The sequence below is a fragment of the Nycticebus coucang genome, chromosome 10, assembly GCF_027406575.1.
Source record: "Nycticebus coucang isolate mNycCou1 chromosome 10, mNycCou1.pri, whole genome shotgun sequence".
In the NCBI taxonomy this organism is placed as follows: Eukaryota; Metazoa; Chordata; class Mammalia; order Primates; family Lorisidae; genus Nycticebus; species Nycticebus coucang.
Genome location: NC_069789.1, coordinates 129,619,821 through 129,639,544, shown reverse-complemented (window position 1 = coordinate 129,639,544; position 19,724 = coordinate 129,619,821). Strand labels below are relative to the sequence as shown.

Below are 19,724 nucleotides of genomic sequence, written 5' to 3'. Positions count from 1 at the left end.
CAAAGTAGTTTAGGCAGAAAATACAGGTGCGAGAGCACGTTATACGTGGCAACATACGGTTTTCATAAAAATTGGAAGGGACGTCAAGAAGGTTCTTCTAGGCTCGGCACCAGTAGCTCAGTGGTTTTGGCGCCAGCCACACACACCAAGGCTGGCAGGTTCAAACCCAGCCAGAGCCTGCTAAACAACGTCAACTGCAACAAAAACATACCTGGGCACTGTGGCGGGCGCCTGTAGTCCCAGCTACTCAGGAGGCTGAGGCAAGAGAATCACTTAAGCTCAAGAGTTTCAGGTTGCTGTGAGCTGTGATGTCATTGGCACTCTACCAAGGGCAACATAGTGAGACTCTATCTCAAAAAAAAAAAAAAGTTGGGCGGTGCCTGTGGCTCAGTGAGTAGGGCACCGAACCCATATACCGAGGGTGGCGGGTTCCAGCCCAGCCTCAACCAAACTGCAACAAAAAATAGCCGGGCGTTGTGGTGGGTGCCTGTGGTCCCAGCTACTGGGGAGGCTGAGGCAAGAGAATCACCCACCCCAAGTGCTGTAGGTTGCTGTGAGCTATGATGTGTTGGCACTCTACCGAGGGTGACAAAGTAAGACCCTATGTCCAAAAAAAAAAAAAAAAATTAAAGAAAAAAAAAGTTCTTCTAACATCAGAGAGAAGCCAATTTGGGTAAAGCCAAGCCCAGTTTTCCAGAGGCAGCTGAGGAGCTGAAGCCGATAAGAGCTAAGCTGACTTCTCCTTCAGTTCAGATCCTCCACCACCTAACATACCTGGGGAACATCACACCGCAGGTTAAAAGGACTGGACGTGCACAGGGATAAGACAGAGGCCACAGACAGCACAGGTGCACCCAGCACCCCATGTCCCTAAGTGCTCTCTGAATAAGATGCCGGCCAAGTTTACTGACCCAAAGGCCTGTCACACAGGCAGCCTCCCACCCCCCGAGAGATGCCCCCACCAAGACAGCTCCAGATTCTCCTGCCTGCTGTCTCCTTCCTATTCCCTGACTGACCCTGTGGGCCTTTCAAGGCCATGTGTGAATGTGCTCACGTGTTCTGCATCTGCAGGAGTGAGCACCCCCCTCACGGACACAGACGAGGAGTGATGACACCATGGCACCCACCAACCAACTTCCACCAGAGAAAAGCGCTCATGGTCAAAAGAGGAACAAGAAACAAAGGGGAACATGGCCACATGAGCCCCCACTGTGAAGAGGGTGCTCCGTGGAAGGGCATGATTAGGCACAGACGGGACGAGGAGTTCAGAGAAAGGGCTACACACTGGGCTGCAGGGGCCTTCCTGGAGGAGGGAACTCAGGCCGGCCCCTGGCCGGGCTTTCCCCCACTGAGGGTGCTCCGGGAACTCGACAAACTGAGCAGGTCTATAACAGACTCCCTCTACACTGAGCGGGTCTATAACAGACTCCCTCCAAACTGCTCGGGTCTGAAACAGACTCCCTCCAAACTGAGCAGGTCTATAACAGACTCCCTCTACACTGCACAGGTCTATAACAGACTCCCTCCAAACTGAGCACGTCTGTAACAGACTCCCTCCAAACTGCGTGGGTCTGTAACAGACTCCCTTTAAATTGAGCGGGTCTGTGACAGACTCCCTTTAAACTGAGCGGGTCTGTTAACAGACTCCCTTTAAACTGAGCGAGTCCCTAACAGACTCCCTTTAAACTGAGCGGGTCCGTAACAGACTCCCTTTAAACTGAGCGAGTCCGTAACAGACTCCTTCTAAACTGAGCAGGTCTGTAACAGACTCCCTCCAAACTTAGCCTCAGTCCCCTATGTCCCTGGCATCACTCACACCTGAGGGTCAAGGCACTTACAATGCCGTGGATTTGGGCCACCTTGCTGTACAGGTCAGGGCGCCACTTCTGAAGAGCCAGGTAGAAAGGGTTCTTTAGGAGATCTTCATCATATAGAGCCATATGGACTTCAGACGGGTCCGAGAGAGCTTCCTGGACAAGACAGGGGGGCAAAGCCACAAGTGATGATTTTCAGATTTATGTAACGCACGAAAGTCTTCATCTGGTGATTTATTTATTTTTTATTTTTTTTTTTTTTTTGAGACAGAGTCTCACTCTGCGGCCCTGGGTACAGTGCCGTGGTGTCGTAGCTCACAGCAACCTCAGACTCTTGGGCTCAAGCCATCCTCTTGCTTCAGCCTCCCACAGTGCTGGACTACAGCAGCAGTTCTCAACCTGTGGGTCACGACCAATGAATCTGCATATCAGATATTGACATTACAATCCATAACAGTAGCAAAATTACAGTTATGAAGTAGCAACAAAAATAATTTTATGGGTTGGGGGTCACCACAACATGAGGAACTGTATTAAAGGGTTACGGCATTAGGAAGGTTGAGAACCACTGGACTACAGGCACCTGCCACAATGCCCGGCTAGTTTTTCTATTTTTAGTAGAGACGGGGGTCTCACTCTTGCTCAGGTTGGTCTTGAACTCCTGAGCTCAAGTGATCCACCCACCTCAGCCTCCCAGAGTGCTGGGGTTACAGGCGTGAGCCACCTCGCCCGGCTCATCTGGCAATTTCTAAAAAGCATCCTTGATGTGTATTACTTTCCTCCACGGACTCCATCGGGAAATATCAGACATAACCTGCCAACTTCGAGACGACCTGCTTATTGGTTAGAAGTATGAATTATGTTTGGAAAATCTTGCTAAACTCCAACTCATGGCAAAAGTATAAACGGCTATTCTTAGAACATCCAACATGACCAAAATTATGACATTCTAAAGATACTCATGTATTTTTAATGACATATTTTAAGCACATGGAAAAGTACTGAGCAATAATGCAGATCTACCACCAGGATTAAGGAAGCTTAACATACTGCCACGGCTGCCTCAGATTTTCTTTTAAGAAATAAATCGTATCACCGCAGGTGGGGGTCCCCTGTATGCTCCTCTCTGACCCCATTCTCTCGCCCCCTTTCAAAGGTAACCACCACGCTGAAGTTGGTGTATTATCTTTCTCGCCCACATTTCAATTATTTTCACAACTTACACATTCACAAACAATAAAAAAAACTTTTGGCTCAGTGGTTACAGTGCCAGCCACATACACCGAGGGTGGAGGGTTCAAACCCGGCCCAGGCCAGCAAAACAGCAATGACAACTGCAACAAAAAATAGCTGGGCATTGTGGCGGGCGCCTGTAGTCCCAGCTACTCGGGAGGCTGAGGCAAGAGGATTGTTTAAGCCCAAGATTTGTAAGTTGTTGTGAGCTGTGATGCCATAGCACTCTACTGAGGGTGACATAGTGAGACTCTATCGCAAAAAAAAAAACTATTGTTTTGTGGGCTTTGAAATGTACATAAATGGTATCATAGTATAACTACAACGTACCCTTTACAATGAACGTTATGTTTTCAAGTTCTATGTTCGGCCACATAGCACCACTCCATTAATTTCTACTGTACAATATTCTTTTTTTTTTGTAGAGACAGAGTCTCACCTGATCGTCCTCGGTAGAGTGCCGTGGCCTCACACAGCTCACAGCAACCTCCAACTCCTTGGGCTTAGGCGATTCTCTTGACTCAGCCTCCCAAGTAGCTGGGACTACAGGCGCCCGCCACAACGCCCGGCTATTTTTTTTGTTGTTGCAGTTTGGCCGGGGCTGGGTTTGAACCCACCACCCTCAGCATATGGGGCCGGCGCCCTACCCGCTGAGCCACAGGCACCGCCTGTACAATATTCTTTTAATATACTGTTCACCAGCAATTTCACGCAAGGCTATCCCGTGTCACCGGCTATTATTCTACAACTGAGTATGAAAGTGAAACAATCGAAATAAACTTCAATATACTTTATCCACAATGAATTTTTGAAACTTTGTACATATCTTCCAATTTTATTTATTTATTTATTTATTTAATTTTGAGATAGAACCATAGTCTGTCCTCCTGGGTAGAGTGCCATGGCATCGTAGCTCACAGCAACTCAAACTCTTGGGCTCAAGCGATCCTCTCGCCTCAGCCTCCTGAGTAAATGGGATTACAGGTGCCTGCCACAATGCCCAGCTAATTTTTCTACTTTTAGCAGAAACAGGGTGACCTCCTGAGCTCAAGGGATCCACCTGCCTCGGCCTCCCAGAATGCTGGGATTCCAGGCGTGAGCCACTGCACGCGGCCCATATCTTCTAATTTTATCAAGTCTGTCTTCACCAGATATAGCTTGTAATTCATCACTAAGATGAAAAAAATGTAAGGATTTACTACAATCTCATTCTGGTCATAGTTTCCAGAAATACTGGTGTTTCAAGCAAAGGGTCCATTGACCAGTAATGTCTCCACTGTAATATGTTTTAATCAATATCAGTAAACCGAGAAACTTCTTTGTATCATTAGTGATGACTTCCATTCATGGTAAAGTTTTGGCAGCGTTCTTAAAAAGTTGTTCCATTTGTTAGCGATACAAATTGGTTTGAGAAGCAACTAAATAGAAAAAATCATACTCAAAAAGTAAATCCGTCACTTTACTGATACTCTCTGGACCACTAAGTTCAACAGTTACACCCAAAATATTTGCATCATCCAAACTTGGTGTATCATTTTCTTTTTTTTTTTTTGTAGAGACAGAGTCTCACTTTACTGCCCTCGGTAGAGTGCCGTGGCGTCACACGGCTCACAGCAACCTCCAGCTCTTGGGCTTATGTGATTCTCTTGCCTCAGCCTCCTGAGCAGCTGGGACTACAGGCGCCCACCACAACACCCGGCTATTTTTGTTGTTATTGTTGCAGTTCGGCCAGGGCTGGGTTTGAACCCACCACCCTCGGTATATGGGGCCGGCGCCCTGCTCACTGAGCCACAGGTGCCGCCCTGGTGTATCATTTTCAATCCACTCTTCTTCAAAATTACTTTCACTATCAGATTCCATTACATTTATTTTTTCCCATTTTGGTGTTCTAATATCAGATTCATAACTGTATTCTGATATACTATCATTTTCTAGGTCACAACAAAATATTTCAAAATCACTTAAACAATCACATAAAGCTTCTGCATATAATTCATTGAAAAATTCTTCACGGTCACGATCCGTCATGGCTAAAATTTTTGCAAGACAGCTGAACGCTATCAAGAAAGCTTTTATAATATCCTACATTGCCCTGTGTTTTAAAAATTGCAATAGCTAAATGCAAATACAAGCACAAGTTAACTCATGATGGCTCCACAGCATGCTAAGCAAACAGGTCACAATTTATTTACCAGGATATTAGATCCTACATTAAAGTGACTTTCACCTTTTCAGTATTACAAAGAACGCTGCAATGAACACTTTTATAACCTTACATGTAGTCTTGAATCCATATTACTGCAGCAAATGCTGGCAAAACCAAACCACTTACAATCCCCACCAAAAATATTCAGACTGTCTCCCTTCTTTTTTTCTTCTGAGACACAGTCTTACTCTGTCACCCTCTGTAGAGTGTCATGGCATCAGACCTAGAGCAATCCTCTCGCCTCAGCCTTCCGAGTAGCTGGGACTACACGTGTGCGCCACTACGCCCATCTAGTTTTTCTATTTTCTAGTAAAGATGGGATCTCCCTCTTGCTCAGGCTGGTCTCAAACTCCTGAGCTAAAGCGATCCACCCGCCTCAGTCTCCCAAGCGCTGGGATTACAGGTGTAATCCCAGCCACTTCCCCCCCTCTCACAGGACATCTTAAACAACGCTTGTTATCATCACATTAATTAATTTCTGTTTGCCTATGCTACAACCTGAATGTCTGTGTGCCCCCAAAATTCGTATTTTGAAACCCTAACCCCCCCCAAAATGATGGTATTAGAATGTGGGGCTTTGGGATATGATTAGGTTTTCAAGGCACTGCTCTCATGAACAGGATTAATCCCCTTTTAAAACAAGGCCTGCAATCTAAGGTTACAGACAAAAGATGACCTTGGACTTCCCAGCTATAACGCACTGTTATAAGCCACCCAGTCGATGGTATTTTGTTATAGTAGCCTGAACAGACTGAGACAGTAGTGTCTCCCTGCTTTGAATTCTCATTTCTCTGACTTCCGAAGTCAGTTGGACTTTGTTAATCATTAATGCGTTAGCCAAATAAATTAAGTTTCTTTATGGTCTGCGAATTGCCTTCTCTTGTCTCTGGTCCACTTTCCCACCAGGTTGCTGGCCTTTCTCTTGTGATTTAAAGTTCTTTACATATGTGTATACTAAAATTGTAAATATCTTCCAGTCTAAATGCATCTAGCCACCTTCAAATCCTTGGGCTTAGGCGATTCTCTTGCCTCAGCCTCCCGAGTAGCTGGGAATACAGGCGCCTGCCACAGAAGTTAATGTTTTGACTTTAACATACAGTCATCCCACAGTATACTCAGGGGATTGGTTCCAGGCCCCTGCACACACCCAAATCCACAGGCACCCCAAGTCCCACAGCAGGCCCTAAGGAACTTGCATACACAGAAAGTCAGCCCTCTGTGTATATGGGTCTTGAATCCCATGAATAACAGGTTTTCTTTTGTTTTATTTTTGAGACAGAGTCTCACTTTGTCAACTTGAGGGCCATGGTGTCCCCAACCACAAACTCTCAGGATCAAGTGATCCTCCTGCCTCAGCCTCCCGAGTAGCTGAAACTACAGGTGCCTACCACAACGCTTGGCTAGTTTTTCTGTTTTTAGTAGACACGGGTCTTGCTCTTGCTCAGGCTGGTCTTGAACTCCTGAGCTCAGGCAATCCACCCACCTTGGCTTTCCAGAGTGCTGAGATTAGAGGTGTGAGGCACCGCGCCCCACCTGAATACCGTATCTTCAATCCAAGTTTGTCTGGGGAAAAGTCCACATATAAGCAAACGCGTGCAGTTCAAATCCACATGGATCAAGGGTTGATAGTAGTCAGATTTGTCAATCTTCGCCTTCACAATCAGTGCTTTTGAATCTTAAGAAAGATGTGGTTGACAAGCCTGTCCTCTGACAGGCCCCTCTGCAAAGTGACTTCATCGTTCTCACCACCAGAAGGGAGAGTCTGGGTCCTCACCCCCTGAATCTGAGCCAGCCTGGTAACCTGCTTCGGCCAATAGACAGAACCAACCCTGTTCCATTTCTGGCGTTAGCACCAAAAGAAGCCTTCCAGGTTCCACTCTCATTCTCTCGGCACCCCAGGATCACCCCGCCATGAAGAAGCCCACAGGATGGAAGGTCATGGGGGGAGAGACAGGCGCCTGGGCACTGGAGTGAGCACAGCCAACCACCCACCAGCAGAATGCAGCCCCGAGGGTGAGCCCGGCAGAGCTACCTAGCCAACCCACGTCGCCATGGGAAATAATAAATTGCAACAGTTTTGAGCCACCAAGTTTTGGGCTGGTATGTGATGCAGCAAAGGCTACCTGAAACCACATCCTTTCCAATTTCAGAGCCATGAAGATAGATAGCCCCTATAGCTTCTAAAACTCTGGGTTTTATATTTTTAGGTCTTCAATCCATCTGGATTTTATTTTTATACGAGCTCTAAATCAGGCATCTGATTTTGTTTTCCATATGGTAAGCCAATTGTGCCATCATCAGTTTTTGAATACTCCATCCTTTTTGCACGGGTTGATAATACCACCTCCATCATACTCCGAGATCTGTGCCGGTTTCCCCTGTTTCTGAGCTCTCCTCCGTTTTAATGGCCTAGACCAGTACTGGAAATAGAAATACGTAGGAAATACAATTCCACAGAAATTCCATATACTTAATATATGTGATTTAAATTTTCATGTTAAAAAGAAACAGGTGCAATTAATTTTAATAATGTATTGTATTATCTTAATATAGCCAAAATATATTTTCAACATGTGATCGTTATTTTAGAATGATTCATGACACGTTTTACATTCTTTTTTATTCCCACTAGGTCCTCAAAATCTGGCATATATTTTACACTTACAGTATTATTTGATTCATACCACCCAAGTGCCTGATAGCCACGTGTGACTAGCAGCTACTGTACTGGACAGAGCACGGCTGGACCACATTACTGAACATGATGACAGCTTGATAAAAAGCCTTGATATCCCATAAAGACATGCCCGCCACCTCCCTTTGCTCTCCAAAGGTTATTCCTAGCTCTTTATAGCGTCACACAAATTGGAATTGGCTTGTCAATCACATGAAAAATCCTATTAGAATTTTTGTTGGAAATGTACTAAGTTCATGAACTGGAGAGTTAATATTTTTACAATATTGACTCTTACTGGCTGGGTGCGGTGGCTCCCACCTGTCACTCCTGCACTCTGGGAGGCCAAAGCAGGAGGAGGGCCTGAGCTCAGGAGCTCAAGACCAGCCTGAGTAAGAGCGAGACCCTGTCTCTACTAAAAATAGAAAAACAAGGGTGGCGCCTGTGACTCCAAGGAGTGGGGCGCTGGCCCCATATGCTGGAGGTGGCGGGTTCAAACCCAGCCCCAGGCAAAAAAAAATAAAAAAATAGAAAAACTAGGCGGGTGTTGTGGTGGGCGCCTGCAGTCCCAGACAGTTGGGAGGCTGAGACAAGAGGATCGCAGGAACACAAGAGACAAAGTATCTCTCTCAAAAAAAAAAATAAAAAATTGCATCTTCTTATTCACAAACATGGTATCTCTGTGACTGTCTTCTGTGCTTCTTCCAACTACATTTTTCCATGAAAATTACATCTTTTTATTAGACTTATAATAATTTACATATTCTATATAGATGTTGCTGCTGTTATAAATGAGACTTAAAACTAAACTGTTCGTCGCAGGTAAGATTCTAAAAGCAAAAGCCAAATGACTTCCATCATTGTCCTACGACACAGATAAAATTAAGAGTCAGTCTGCTACACACATATCACCACCACCAGAACAGTGATTTCTGTAGCCAAAGTTTGCCCTGACATGATTTATGGCTGAAAGGTCTGTAAACAGCCAAAAAGAAGTCTGCAAGTCCATGTTCAACACACTTGCTACAAACTGGTAGGTGCCGCCAGTCCATGTGAACTGGTGCTGGGCTCATTTTAAGAACATTCCACAGCTGGTCCTCCATGGTCGCCAGTCTGCTCCCCCAGCACAGAGCAGTGTGGTTGTACCAACCCATCGCAGAGGAAAGCTACAAAATGAGCCCAGGAAAGCTCAGATTTCTTTCTAACCACGTCATTCCAACTCTCTAAACCTCCACCTTGGTAGTGCAGTGGAGAACACTAACTCCTGCCAGCGGGGTGCTCAGAAGGTCACTTGCTACCACCTTCACTGCTCTGGCCGTACAGTGCCGCATACCAGAGTGCCACCAGTTGCTACTAGTTCACATGGTACCATCATGAGAATTAGAGAAAGGTACCTGTCTTCCCAGGACACAGCCCTGTGCCAGGGATATAGTCCAGCAAGCAGCTCACAGCCCTGCTGGTCGGTACCCCTGTGCAAGGAGTAACCTGAAAAATTATACACCATGGCTCTATTGTTAGTGTTAAACATCCACTGTCTTTTAAAACTTTTATTTTAAAAATAAATTTTTGCTTACCCAAAACAAAAAAAATAGAAAAGAAAAAAGAAATAAATAGAAAAGAAATGTTACTACTGCTTTAAATAGAAAAACAATATCAACTTCTCATAAAGAGAAGATAATCTTTTTTCTTTTTTTTTTTTTTGTGACAGAGTCTCACTATGTCGCCATCGGTAGAATGCCGTGGCGTCACAGTTCACAGCAACCTCAAACTCTTGGGCTCAAGCAATTCTCTTGCCTCAGCCTCCCAAGTAGCTGGGACCACAGGCGCCCACCAAAACACCTGGCTATTTTTTGTAGTGTTGCAGTTGTCATTGTTGTCTAGCTGGCACAGGCCGGGTTAGAACCCGCAACCTCGGTGCATGTGGCTGGTGCCATAAGCACTGTGCTACAGGTGCCGAGCCATAAGATTCACTCAGATTTCAGATAAACTTAAACTTACAAATTAAAAAGCCAACTAATGTTATTGAAAATCTGGCTAGATACTACTGCCTGCCGAAGGTTCTAAAGTTAAGCCTGAGGCCTTCTCTCTTCATCAAAAAGAGAAAGTCATCAAATCTTTTTTGGGTGGTGGGGGAGGGGGCAAGAAACTGGAGTCTCATTCTGTCCCTCTGGGTAGAGAGCCATGGCGTCATCATAGCTCACAGCAACCTCACACTCCTGGGCTCAAGTGATCCTCCTGCCTCATTCTCCCGAGTAGCGTGGGACTACAGGTATGCACCATGGCACCCAGCTAATTTTTCTCTCTCTTTTTTTTTTTTGTAGTGGAGACAGGGTCTCACTCTTGCTCAGGCTGGTCACTCCTGAGCTCCAGCAATCCTCCCCCCTTGGCCTCCCAGAGTGCTGGGATTACAAGCATGAGCCACTGCACCCCACCAATCACCAAATCTTAAAGAGCACCAAGGGAATTTATCCTTGATACAATCAGATGAATGAAATCTGAGTGAAAAAATGAACTACTTTCTCACGTTCTCACCATGTAACAAAGTTTCCTAATGCACACTGCCTATAACTGCATTACAAATTCTTACCCCTCAGGACCAGTGATAAAAAACAGGCTCCATTTGGGAGCATCCTTGTTCCAGGTACTATGATACCGTCTAGACATCCTAATTCTATTCTTGTTTTTTTTTTTTTTTTTAGAGACAGAGTCTCACTTTGTCACCCTCAGTAGAGTGCTGTTGTGTCACAGCAACTTCCAGCTCTTGGGTTGAGGCGATTCTCTTGCCTCAGCCTCCCAGGTAGCTGGGACTACAGGCGCCTGCCACAACACCCAGCTATTTTTTGTTGCAGTTTGGCCGGGCCGGGTTCGAACCCGTCACCCTCGGTATATGGGGCTGGCACCCTACCCACTGAGCCACAGGCACCACCCTCTAATTCTATTCTAAGACGTGAATAACTCTTGGAAGGAAGTGTCATGTCACAGACGAATAAACTGAACTTAGGTGGCTAACTCTAGGTTACACAGATGTCAGGATTTATTCCAAAACTCACCTTTTTAACCACCACACCTACCACATAAAGCAAATATGCATGGAAATGGGTTTATCTCAGGAGCCACAGACAGACAAGAGCCCTATTTTATTTCCCTGGAGAGAAAAGCCACATGACAGACAGCAACCCAGGCCCCACACCGAACACCCTCCGCCCGGTGACAGCTGTCTCCTGAAAGAGGCTTCTGAGCTCCCTGCAAGTCCTCTTAGGAAAAAGAGCCTAGAGCTGAAAAGAGTGTGTATGATCCCATCCTGAGCCCCTGGGACGGCTGTGCAACAAGTCAGGTATTTGAATTGCTGAATTCAATTATTACTGGAGCCCAGATAATCCTTTTAGGAGTCCCCACCGGAACAGCTGCATAATGTAATTTGGCCGGAACAGAGTCACAAGAAAACAGAATTCTTCTTGCTTCCTGATACAGTCGGTTCTACGTGGCAGACTGCAAAAGGAAAGATGCTTGGGACAAAAATCATGTGAGCAACAGACTGGGGGATGGCCAGACTAAAGCTGGGAAAAGACGTGCCTGCTGCTCAGAAAAGACACTGGCAGAACACAGATCCCTCCTCCCACCCACCCACCCCCAAGACAAAGATGACAGGGACAAGCATCCACCCAGGAGCTAACAACCCAGCTGGAAGGTAAAAACCAGAGAGAAGGGGCAGCAGAGAGGGGGCAGGGGGTGGGGGGCGGGAGAAGCAATCCCAGCAGGGGCCAGAGCAAAGACAGAGGTTCAGTGCAGGAACAGGAAACCTGAGAGTGAATGTTTTTTTGACTAAATGAGAGGGGTGAGCCTGGGAAAGTGGTAAGACTCCATGCAGAGCAGGCCAGAGAAGGGAAGGCCCCGGAATGCCCCATCGAAACATGCAGGTCCCAGGCAGCGCCTATGGCTCAAAGGGTAGGGGCCGGCCCCATATACTGGGGGTGGCAGGTTCATGTCTGGCCCCGGCCACAAACAAACAAAAAGAAAAAAAAAAAACATGCAGGTCCCATGCAAGAACTGTGTGAACAGCCCAGGCTCCTGACAGGCACTGTGGCTGAGTGAGCGGAGCCTGCTGTTGTCCAGCCCCAAGTCATCTGCTTTATCTTAAACATCAGTTCTCTTGGTCAGGAATGACTGATCCTTGGCTCTGCGCCTGTGGCTCAGCAGCTAGGGCACCAGTCACATACACCAGAGCTGGGAAGTTCAAATCCAGCCCAGGCCCGCCAAACAACAATGACAACTACAACCAAAAAATAGCCAGGCATCGTGGTGGGCACCTGTAGTTCCAGCTACTTGGGAGGCTGAGGCAAGAGAATCACTTAAGCCCAAGAGTTGGAGGTTGCTGTGAGCTGTGATGCCACAGCACTCTATCCAGGGTGACAGAGTTGAGACTCTGTCTCAAAAAAAAAAAAAAATTCCATTCCTGCCTGAGCAAAATTGATGGGAAAACTTACAGAAAATCCAGTGGAGTTCGAGACAGATATCAAAAACTCCAGCACACGAGTTGTCTGACGTTAATCTATAAACAGGAAAGCCACGTGAGGCCTCAGACTAGGATCAGGCATTTCAGCAGGGGATGTGTGCACTTGTGGTTTCGTGTTCTTCAACCGTCCTGCCAGCCGGGGGGAGTCTGGGTGGTCAGGAACCACCTGACAGCCTGCAGCCCGGCTTAGCACAGGGACGTCAACACCTTCCAGAACCGCACCCCCAGCTGAAATCCCACAGTCATGGCCACTGCCATCCTTCCAGGGCCTTGACCAAAGACTCTGTCCCAAGCGCACTTTCCAACTGATGAGAGATACTTTCCAGGAGGCCTAATTTGTGAGTCAGAAGGAAAAGGCAGAAAAGAAAAACTATTTATCTATTTTTAATACCAATGGAAGTGGTGTGGTGATGTAATGTATGTTGTCATAGTCACTTGTGTCGATCTCGCCTGTAACATTCATGGATCCTGTCCATACGTTTCTCAAAGCTCCTCTAAATTAAAGCCCACAGCCCTGCACCCGGCTTGCTGCAGGCAGACGGTAGCTGCTCAACCACTTCAACAAATGATAGCAGTGTCTTGAGAGGACGCTCAGGCTTCTGGGGAGAGGTCATCTCTCACAGGAGCCAGAAAACCACGGCCATATCCAGGGTGGGAGAGGGGCTAGCCCCAGGCCACAGGCACATGGGCACCAAACAAACTGGGACACAGTGACAGCTGGAAAGTGCAGGGTCAGAGGAGAGAAGCCCTCAGGGCCAGAAGCAGGGAGGGAGGAGGGAGGGAAGTGTTTGGAGGGGTTATTGTGCTCCAAATGCCACCCTATCACCTGGCTCCTGGAGTTGCTGGCAGACCCACCATGCACCCATCTCTCTTGGGAACTTCTATCCAAGATAGTGACAGAGAGATGGGTGTGTGTCCCTCAGATGGAGACCAACCTCAGGACAAATCCTTCCTAAGTCTGGGGAATACTATCACCACATGGTCACCTTACTCTGCTCCTCTAGGAGGAAGGTGGAGTTCCTGGACACCAGCCTAACCCTGATAACAGGGAGAGCCCCAGGAGAGCAGATGCCATGGAAACACTGACCAGTACCCAGAACCGTCAGTAACAAGAGCCAGCAGGGGCCTTCATGAGAGCAACACAGTCCAACAGCCACAAGGAGGCACGGTCAGACTCTGACCCCAGGCTGGTACAGACGCTTCTGCCTCCTAGCAAGGCTGCCTGGCAAGATAGTTCAGGCGGGGCCAGGTGGGTGGCTGACGCCTGTAATCCCAGCACTTGGAAGGCAGAGGCAGGTGGATTGCCTGAGTTCACAGGTTTGTGACTAGCCTGAGTCAGAGGGAGACCCCCATCTCTAAAAATAGTCAGGCGTTGTGGCAGGGGGCCTATAGTCCCAGCTACTCAGGAGGCTGAGGCAAGAGAAACGCTTAAGCCCAGGAGTTTGAGATTGCTGGGACCTATGACACCACAGCACTCTACCAACGGTGACAAAGTGAGACTCTGTCTCAAAAAATAAATAAATAAAAGATATTTCAGGCAGCAAGTCATGGTTGGGAGAGCACAACCAAAGTGTAGGTTGGGAATATCCAACTTCAGGGCCCAACGGCTTTCCTGCCTCAAAGACTGGTCAGCACAAGTCTCTCTGGTCCTGTCCCATCCTGCACCTCTCCTCCAAGGTCTAAAGCCTCTGTCACTTTCAGATCTCACACCTGTCCACCTGAAACATAATACAGTGATTGTTCCAACACAGAGCTACCCTGTGCAGGAGCTACAAAAGGCTTCCCCCCTGCTGCCTGTCAGATAACTCTCAACTTCTCTGCTTGGTACTGACGCCTCTCATATCTTGGCTTCTGTCCACCTCTGTAGCCTCATCACCTTCTACTGTTCCCAAAGCTTCCCTCCCACCCCCAAAAAAGACAGGTTTTCTACTTCTTTCCACCCATTTTGTCCTGAAAACTACTGTGTGGCCTGTGGGTGGCTAAAACTGTCCTCCCCAGAGAATGGTCAAGGCCCAGAGTGCCCAAACCCTGGTAGCCCACAACCAGAATAGTACTCAGCCAGTTAAAGGACAGGACCCCCAAATGAAAAAAAGCCCTCCAGCCCAGTGCTCTGGACCCTCAGGCTGTCTCAACACCAGGCTCAGGTAGGAGGCAAAATGCTAATACCCACCGCTCTACTCTAGGACCAGTGGGAGGAGGCATTATTTAATCAAAAGAGGGGCCTCTCTCCACACAACACTTGGAAAATCCCAGCTCTTGTGCAACTCCGAAGTCCCTTTATAGTTGTGCCAGACCTCATCCCTGAATGTCCTACAATTTTTCAAAGATGCATCACTTGCTCCCGCAGCCCAGCACGGGCCACGTGTGCCCACGTACCCTGCACCTCCGGGGAGGGCAGGGAAGCAAGGCCAGGCTCCCGCGTCGCTGGGCAGTCTATTTACAGTGAAAAATGGAACAGACCCAGAGTCCGGAATATCTCTCCGTGGTTCAGACTGTTCCTGAACTAATCTTTGCCTGGAAGACTAAGAGATCCCGCCCCACGAAAGGCAGACCAGCAAGGATTCCCCTCCGCGCCTTTATCACCACCCCTGGGAAGTTCAACAGTCCGGCGCCAAGCGTGGATCTCTCCCCAAACCCTTCCCTGCACCACCCGCCCGGGCAGGAAATTGCAAACGCTGCCCGCCCACTGCCCCCTAGTCCGAGCTCCCGGGACCCAGGACTCATCTGCCTGTCTTGGAACCCGGGGGGTCGGAGGGCGCATTCTTCGCGCCGCCCCTCCTTTCCTCCCGACACTAGGGACAGAGCGTGCAGAGCGCGCCCGGCTGCGCACAGGACCGGGAGAAGGCGGGCGAGGGGCCGGGGGCTTGGAGACCGCCCAGGCCGCGCCCGCGGGACCCCGGGAGGAGAGCGCCCCTCCCCCTTCTCTCTGGGGCACCGCCCGGCCTCCGGGCCCCGAAGCGCAGGGAAGGCGAGGAGCAGACTAGCCAGAGGACACTTACATAAAAGGCTACATAGTTTCATTCACAGCCCATCGCGAGGCGAGGCGGTACCTCCTGGTGTTCGGCTGGGCCCTTAGGGCCCACCACCCCAGCGCGGAGGCGAGGCTCTACAGCCCACCCCTTACTCCGCCGTTGGGCGGAGCCGCGCCCCAGGGCTCCAGATGGACCAATGAGCGACCTTCCTCATCCAGAGTGACGTGTAGACAGAGCAATCATTGAGGCCGGCCCAGCTAGGGGTGGGCCTCAGGAGGCTAACTGCGCTTCCTACTCGGGCCAGCCCCGCCCAGAGCCAACGACTGCGCGTGCCCAGAACGGGAGTGGGTGGGGCTGAGAGCCGAACGACTCTAGGGGTGGGTCCAAGCTCCGTCGCTGAAGACTGAAGGACTGAAGCAGGGGCTGAGAGTTCAACCCGGGAACCGTCCGGCGCGGTGAATCGCCCTTCACTGCGCACTTTGGAGCACGGAAGTGCTCAGACTTACAAGGCACAACACGTCCTGTCGCCAGCAGGGTCTAAAAGTCCCTGGGTTCTAGTCCCTACCCTTGCATGGATTCCGCGTGAACTAAGTCCCCCTTTACCCAGACCTCAGTTTCCTCATCTGTAAAATAGGGAAGGGTTGGAATTCCTGAGCGCTAACATTCCAGAACTGTCATGGGTTGCAGGGCAGGGAGGGAGGGACAAGAGATCCACACGTGACCTCCCGCGCAAGGCCCCGCCCACCCTTGATCTGGGGTGGGGGGGAATGGAAGCTCCCGGCGGGGACGGACGGGAGTGGGCGGATCCTAGGAAACCCGACCCGGCCGCCCTTGGCATCGTCTAAGGCGGAGCGCACGGCTTGGCGGCCTGCTAGCCCTGGGGTCAGCGCCGGAGAAGGATGGGGACCGCACCTTCGACTTCGCTGGGGGCCACCGTGGAGGTGGGGGCCATCGCACACGGCGTGTGACTCCGAGTGCGTCTGGGGAGGATGGACGACGAGGGCATGGCGGACAGCTAACTGGGTCCCTCTTAGCGCCGAGGCGCGCGTCGCAGGTCCCGACGGGCTCCGTCGACGGCCGCGGCAGCGCGGAGCGAGTCACGGACCATGAGGAGCGTTCGGACCACCTGGCCCAAGGGCAGCATCGAAACTGGCCGCGTCCTGCCGCGCTGAGGGCCTGAGTCCGAGAGGGGCGCGGGCGGCCGGGCCGCACTGGAGCGCACCGCCATGGCGAGGGAGGAGTGCAAAGCGATGCTGGACGCGCTCAACAAGACGACCGCGTGCTACCACCACTTGGTGCTGACCGTCGGCGGCTCGGCGGACTCGCAGAATTTGCGGGGAGAGCTGCAGAAGACGCGCCAGAAGGCGCAGGAGCTGGCGGTGGCCACCTGCGCCCGGCTGACGGCCGCGCTGCGCGACCGGGGCTTGGTCGCGGAGGAGCGCTCAGAGTTCGAGCGCCTCTGGGTGGCCTTATCTGGCTGCCTGGACCTGCTGGAAGCCGACATGCGACGCGCGCTGGAGCTGGGCACCGCCTTCCCGCTGCACGCGCCGCGGCGGCCGCTCGTGCACACCGGGGTGGCGGGCGGTTCCGCGGGAGTGGCGGCGCGCGCCCTGAGCACCCGCAGCCTTCGGCACGAGGCGGAGAGCGACTTCGACGTCAGGGACCTCCGCGCGCTGGAGCGTGAGATCCTTCAGGTGGGCGAGATGATCCACAACATGGAGATGAAAGTCAACGTGCCCCGCTGGACAGTGCAGGCCCGGCAGGCCGCGGGCGCCGAGCTGCTGTCCAGCGCCAGCGCAGGCGCCTCCTCGGCCGGGGCCGTGTCCGCAGAGGAGCGCGCGGGGCCCTGCGACCCCAACAAGGCCCTGGCCGCCACCGTTTTCAGCGCCGTGCTGCTGGCAGCTGTGGCCCTAGCCGTGTGCGTGGCAAAGCTGAGCTGACCGGCACCGCCTGCTGTCCCCGCTCCCTCCCGGGAAGGGCTTGGAATCTGGCTTGTTTAAGGGGATTGGTTCAAAAACCCAGTGTGTGCATGTGTACACGCGCGTTCCAAGCACACATCTGCCTGGACAGGACACGGTTTCTCTTTGCTGGCCTGGCAGGAGTTAACTTTGTGCAGGCCGTCAGGGCATTACCGCTAACGTGTGTGGGAGCTTAATCCCCTATTAATAGAAAACCGTCACAGTGACCTGAGAGCCCCAAGTTAACACGTGCGCTGCTGGGCGTCTTTTCAGGGGGTCCAAATTCAGTGCCCACCCTACCAGTGTCCCATGGGACAGTATGAAAAAGGGAATGGGGTAGAATGAAGTTTGGAGAGGGGTGCTGTTTTTCTCTCTATGGGTGTCTCTTTCCTGGACAAGAAACAATTTGCAATAAGATATACGCAATTTGTGTTACCTTAATCGATTGGGGCCTAAGTTCGGGAGCGTGGGCAGGTAGAGAAACTCTTACCAAGTGTTTTCTCCACTGAGCGCTATTGCGCTTCCTGGCAGAGCTTAGCATTAGTCAGGAACCAAAAGCAGCTAGAAGAGATTTGAGGTCACGACCTCCCACTCTGTTCTGACTCTGTCCACCCACTCTCGAGGGAATATTCGGCTCCAGGGCACACACCTCGGTGGTGCGGAAAAGAGCTCTCCCCAGCCGGCCAGGATGGGGTAAGAACGGAGGCTTTGGGGAGGGGCAAATACTGTTTAAACAGGCGCTTTCTCCTTCTCTGGGGTTTATTTTTGTTCCAGAACTAGACCTTTGGGGGAGGGCTGGGGAATCCTCTTTGGAGAGCGTAATCCTATCATTCCCCCCCTGACCCTGCACCGCGCCACCCCCGCCCCACAGAGGGTAATGTGGTTTGATCGGCCCACACAGGTTTTCAGCCAGTCAGCTCTGAGACTGGGTTAGAAGTAACAGCTTTAACTTGGGACGTTAAGAAGCTTTTTAAAAAAAATTATAATCCTCTGAAAGAAAAATGAAGTAGGCACATCATGTATTATCAAAACTGGTTTTTAAAAAAGAACGTTTCACCTGCCGATGATTCCAATACAGCAGTCTTTGGACATATTCTGTTTTTAAAATATTAAAAATATTATTTTTCCCCCCCCACATTTCATTTCAAAATAAAATCTATACTCAAGGGTAGCATAAACTACTGGAACCACAGGTGTGGGTACCAGAACGGAAGTGGCCCCTAATTCTTTTGATCAATAAATAAGGAAATGTGGAAAATAACCTTGGTTCCAAGAGGGCATTTGCCTGAGCAGTGTTGCCACCTCCCACCTGTGGTCCAGAGAGGGCTGCGTTGCCTTCTTTAGGAAGTAAGGCTGAGAAAACAGGTGCAAGGAAGTAAGGCTGAGAAAACAGGTGCATTTAACCTTCTAAAGGTAATTTGGAATAGAGCCCAGAGACTTTGGTTTGGCTGGAAACTGACAAGGATTTTCTTTTTTCCACCCCAGAAGTGGGAAAAGGGACCAGGAGGAAAAGATTGGGAGCTTTTTGTAAAGGCAGCTGGGAGAGCCAAGAGGCAGAGGAAGATGTAGCTTCAGGAGAGCTGTCTGAACACCCAATTCTAAGGGTCCCTTGCCACTTCCACCTCATCCTGTCCCCCTCCCCCTCAGCACAGTATCCAGAAAAAAAAATCACGGGATCTATTTTGATGTGCGTGTCTGTGTTCATGCGTTTTAAAGACCCACAAGGTCTTAAGCCAATTAAATGTTTTATGACAATTACTAATAAAAAGAACTCTTTCTGCCTCACCCCGTCTGGGTGGGTCTGAACAGGAACCACTTCCAATTCTTTTGCACCTGCCTGCCTGGGGTGTCCTTGGAGATGACACAGACAGTTTTAGGCCAGGCCTGATTGTTCTAGCCTATAATCCCAGAACTTTGGGAAGCTGGGGCAGGAGGATCACTTGAGTCCAGGAGTTCAAGACCAACCTGAGCAACATGGTGAGACACACACACCCCCAACCTCGGTCTCTACAAGATAATTAAAACTGCTGGGTGTGGTGCTGAAGTGCATACCTGTACTCAGGAAGCCGAAATTGGAGTTTACTTGAGCTCAAGAATTTGAGGTTGCAGTGAGCTATGATGATACCACTGCACTCTAGCCTGAGCAGCAAAGTGAGAAACTCTCTTTAAAAAAAAAAAGTTTTTTTTTAAAGAAAAGAAAGTTTTAGCCAGGCGTTGTGGCGGGCGCCTGTAGTCCCAGCTACTCGGGAGGCTGAGGCAAGAGAATCGCTTAAGCCCAGGAGTTGGAGGTTGCTGTGAGCTGTGTGAGGCCACGGCACTCTACCCAGGGCCATAAAGTGAGACTCTGTCTCTAA

The 19,724-nt window shown here is 49.9% G+C and overlaps 2 protein-coding genes across 6 annotated transcripts in view; one reads left to right on the top strand and one right to left on the bottom strand.

The window, feature by feature from the left end:
* Window positions 1-15,564, bottom strand: part of ANKRD27 (ankyrin repeat domain 27) — a 58,087-nt gene extending 42,523 nt beyond the window's left edge. For 4 of the 5 annotated variants that reach the window (XM_053605455.1, XM_053605457.1, XM_053605458.1 and 1 more), the window contains exons 1-2: window positions 15,440-15,564; window positions 1,839-1,970 (exon numbers count right to left, since the gene is read on the bottom strand). In XM_053605455.1, the coding sequence (XP_053461430.1) occupies window positions 1,839-1,940 (102 nt within the window). In that variant the 5' untranslated portion in view covers window positions 1,941-1,970; window positions 15,440-15,564. Of the gene's footprint in view, window positions 1-211; window positions 348-1,838; window positions 1,971-15,439 lie in introns of those variants that run through there. The other variant, XM_053605459.1, reaches the window with a different exon arrangement.
* A 700-nt stretch (window positions 15,565-16,264) lies between these two features.
* RGS9BP (regulator of G protein signaling 9 binding protein) lies at window positions 16,265-19,289 on the top strand. Its single transcript, XM_053605460.1, has one exon. The coding sequence runs from the start codon at window positions 16,639-16,641 to the stop codon at window positions 17,350-17,352; it is 714 nt and encodes a 237-aa protein (XP_053461435.1). The 5' UTR covers window positions 16,265-16,638; the 3' UTR covers window positions 17,353-19,289.
* The last annotated feature ends 435 nt before the right edge of the window (window positions 19,290-19,724 follow it).

Excerpts from the sequence above, each read along its gene's own strand:
- RGS9BP (XM_053605460.1), top strand. The coding sequence starts at position 16,639 with ATGGCGAGGGAGGAGTGCAAAGCGATGCTGGACGCGCTCAACAAGACG.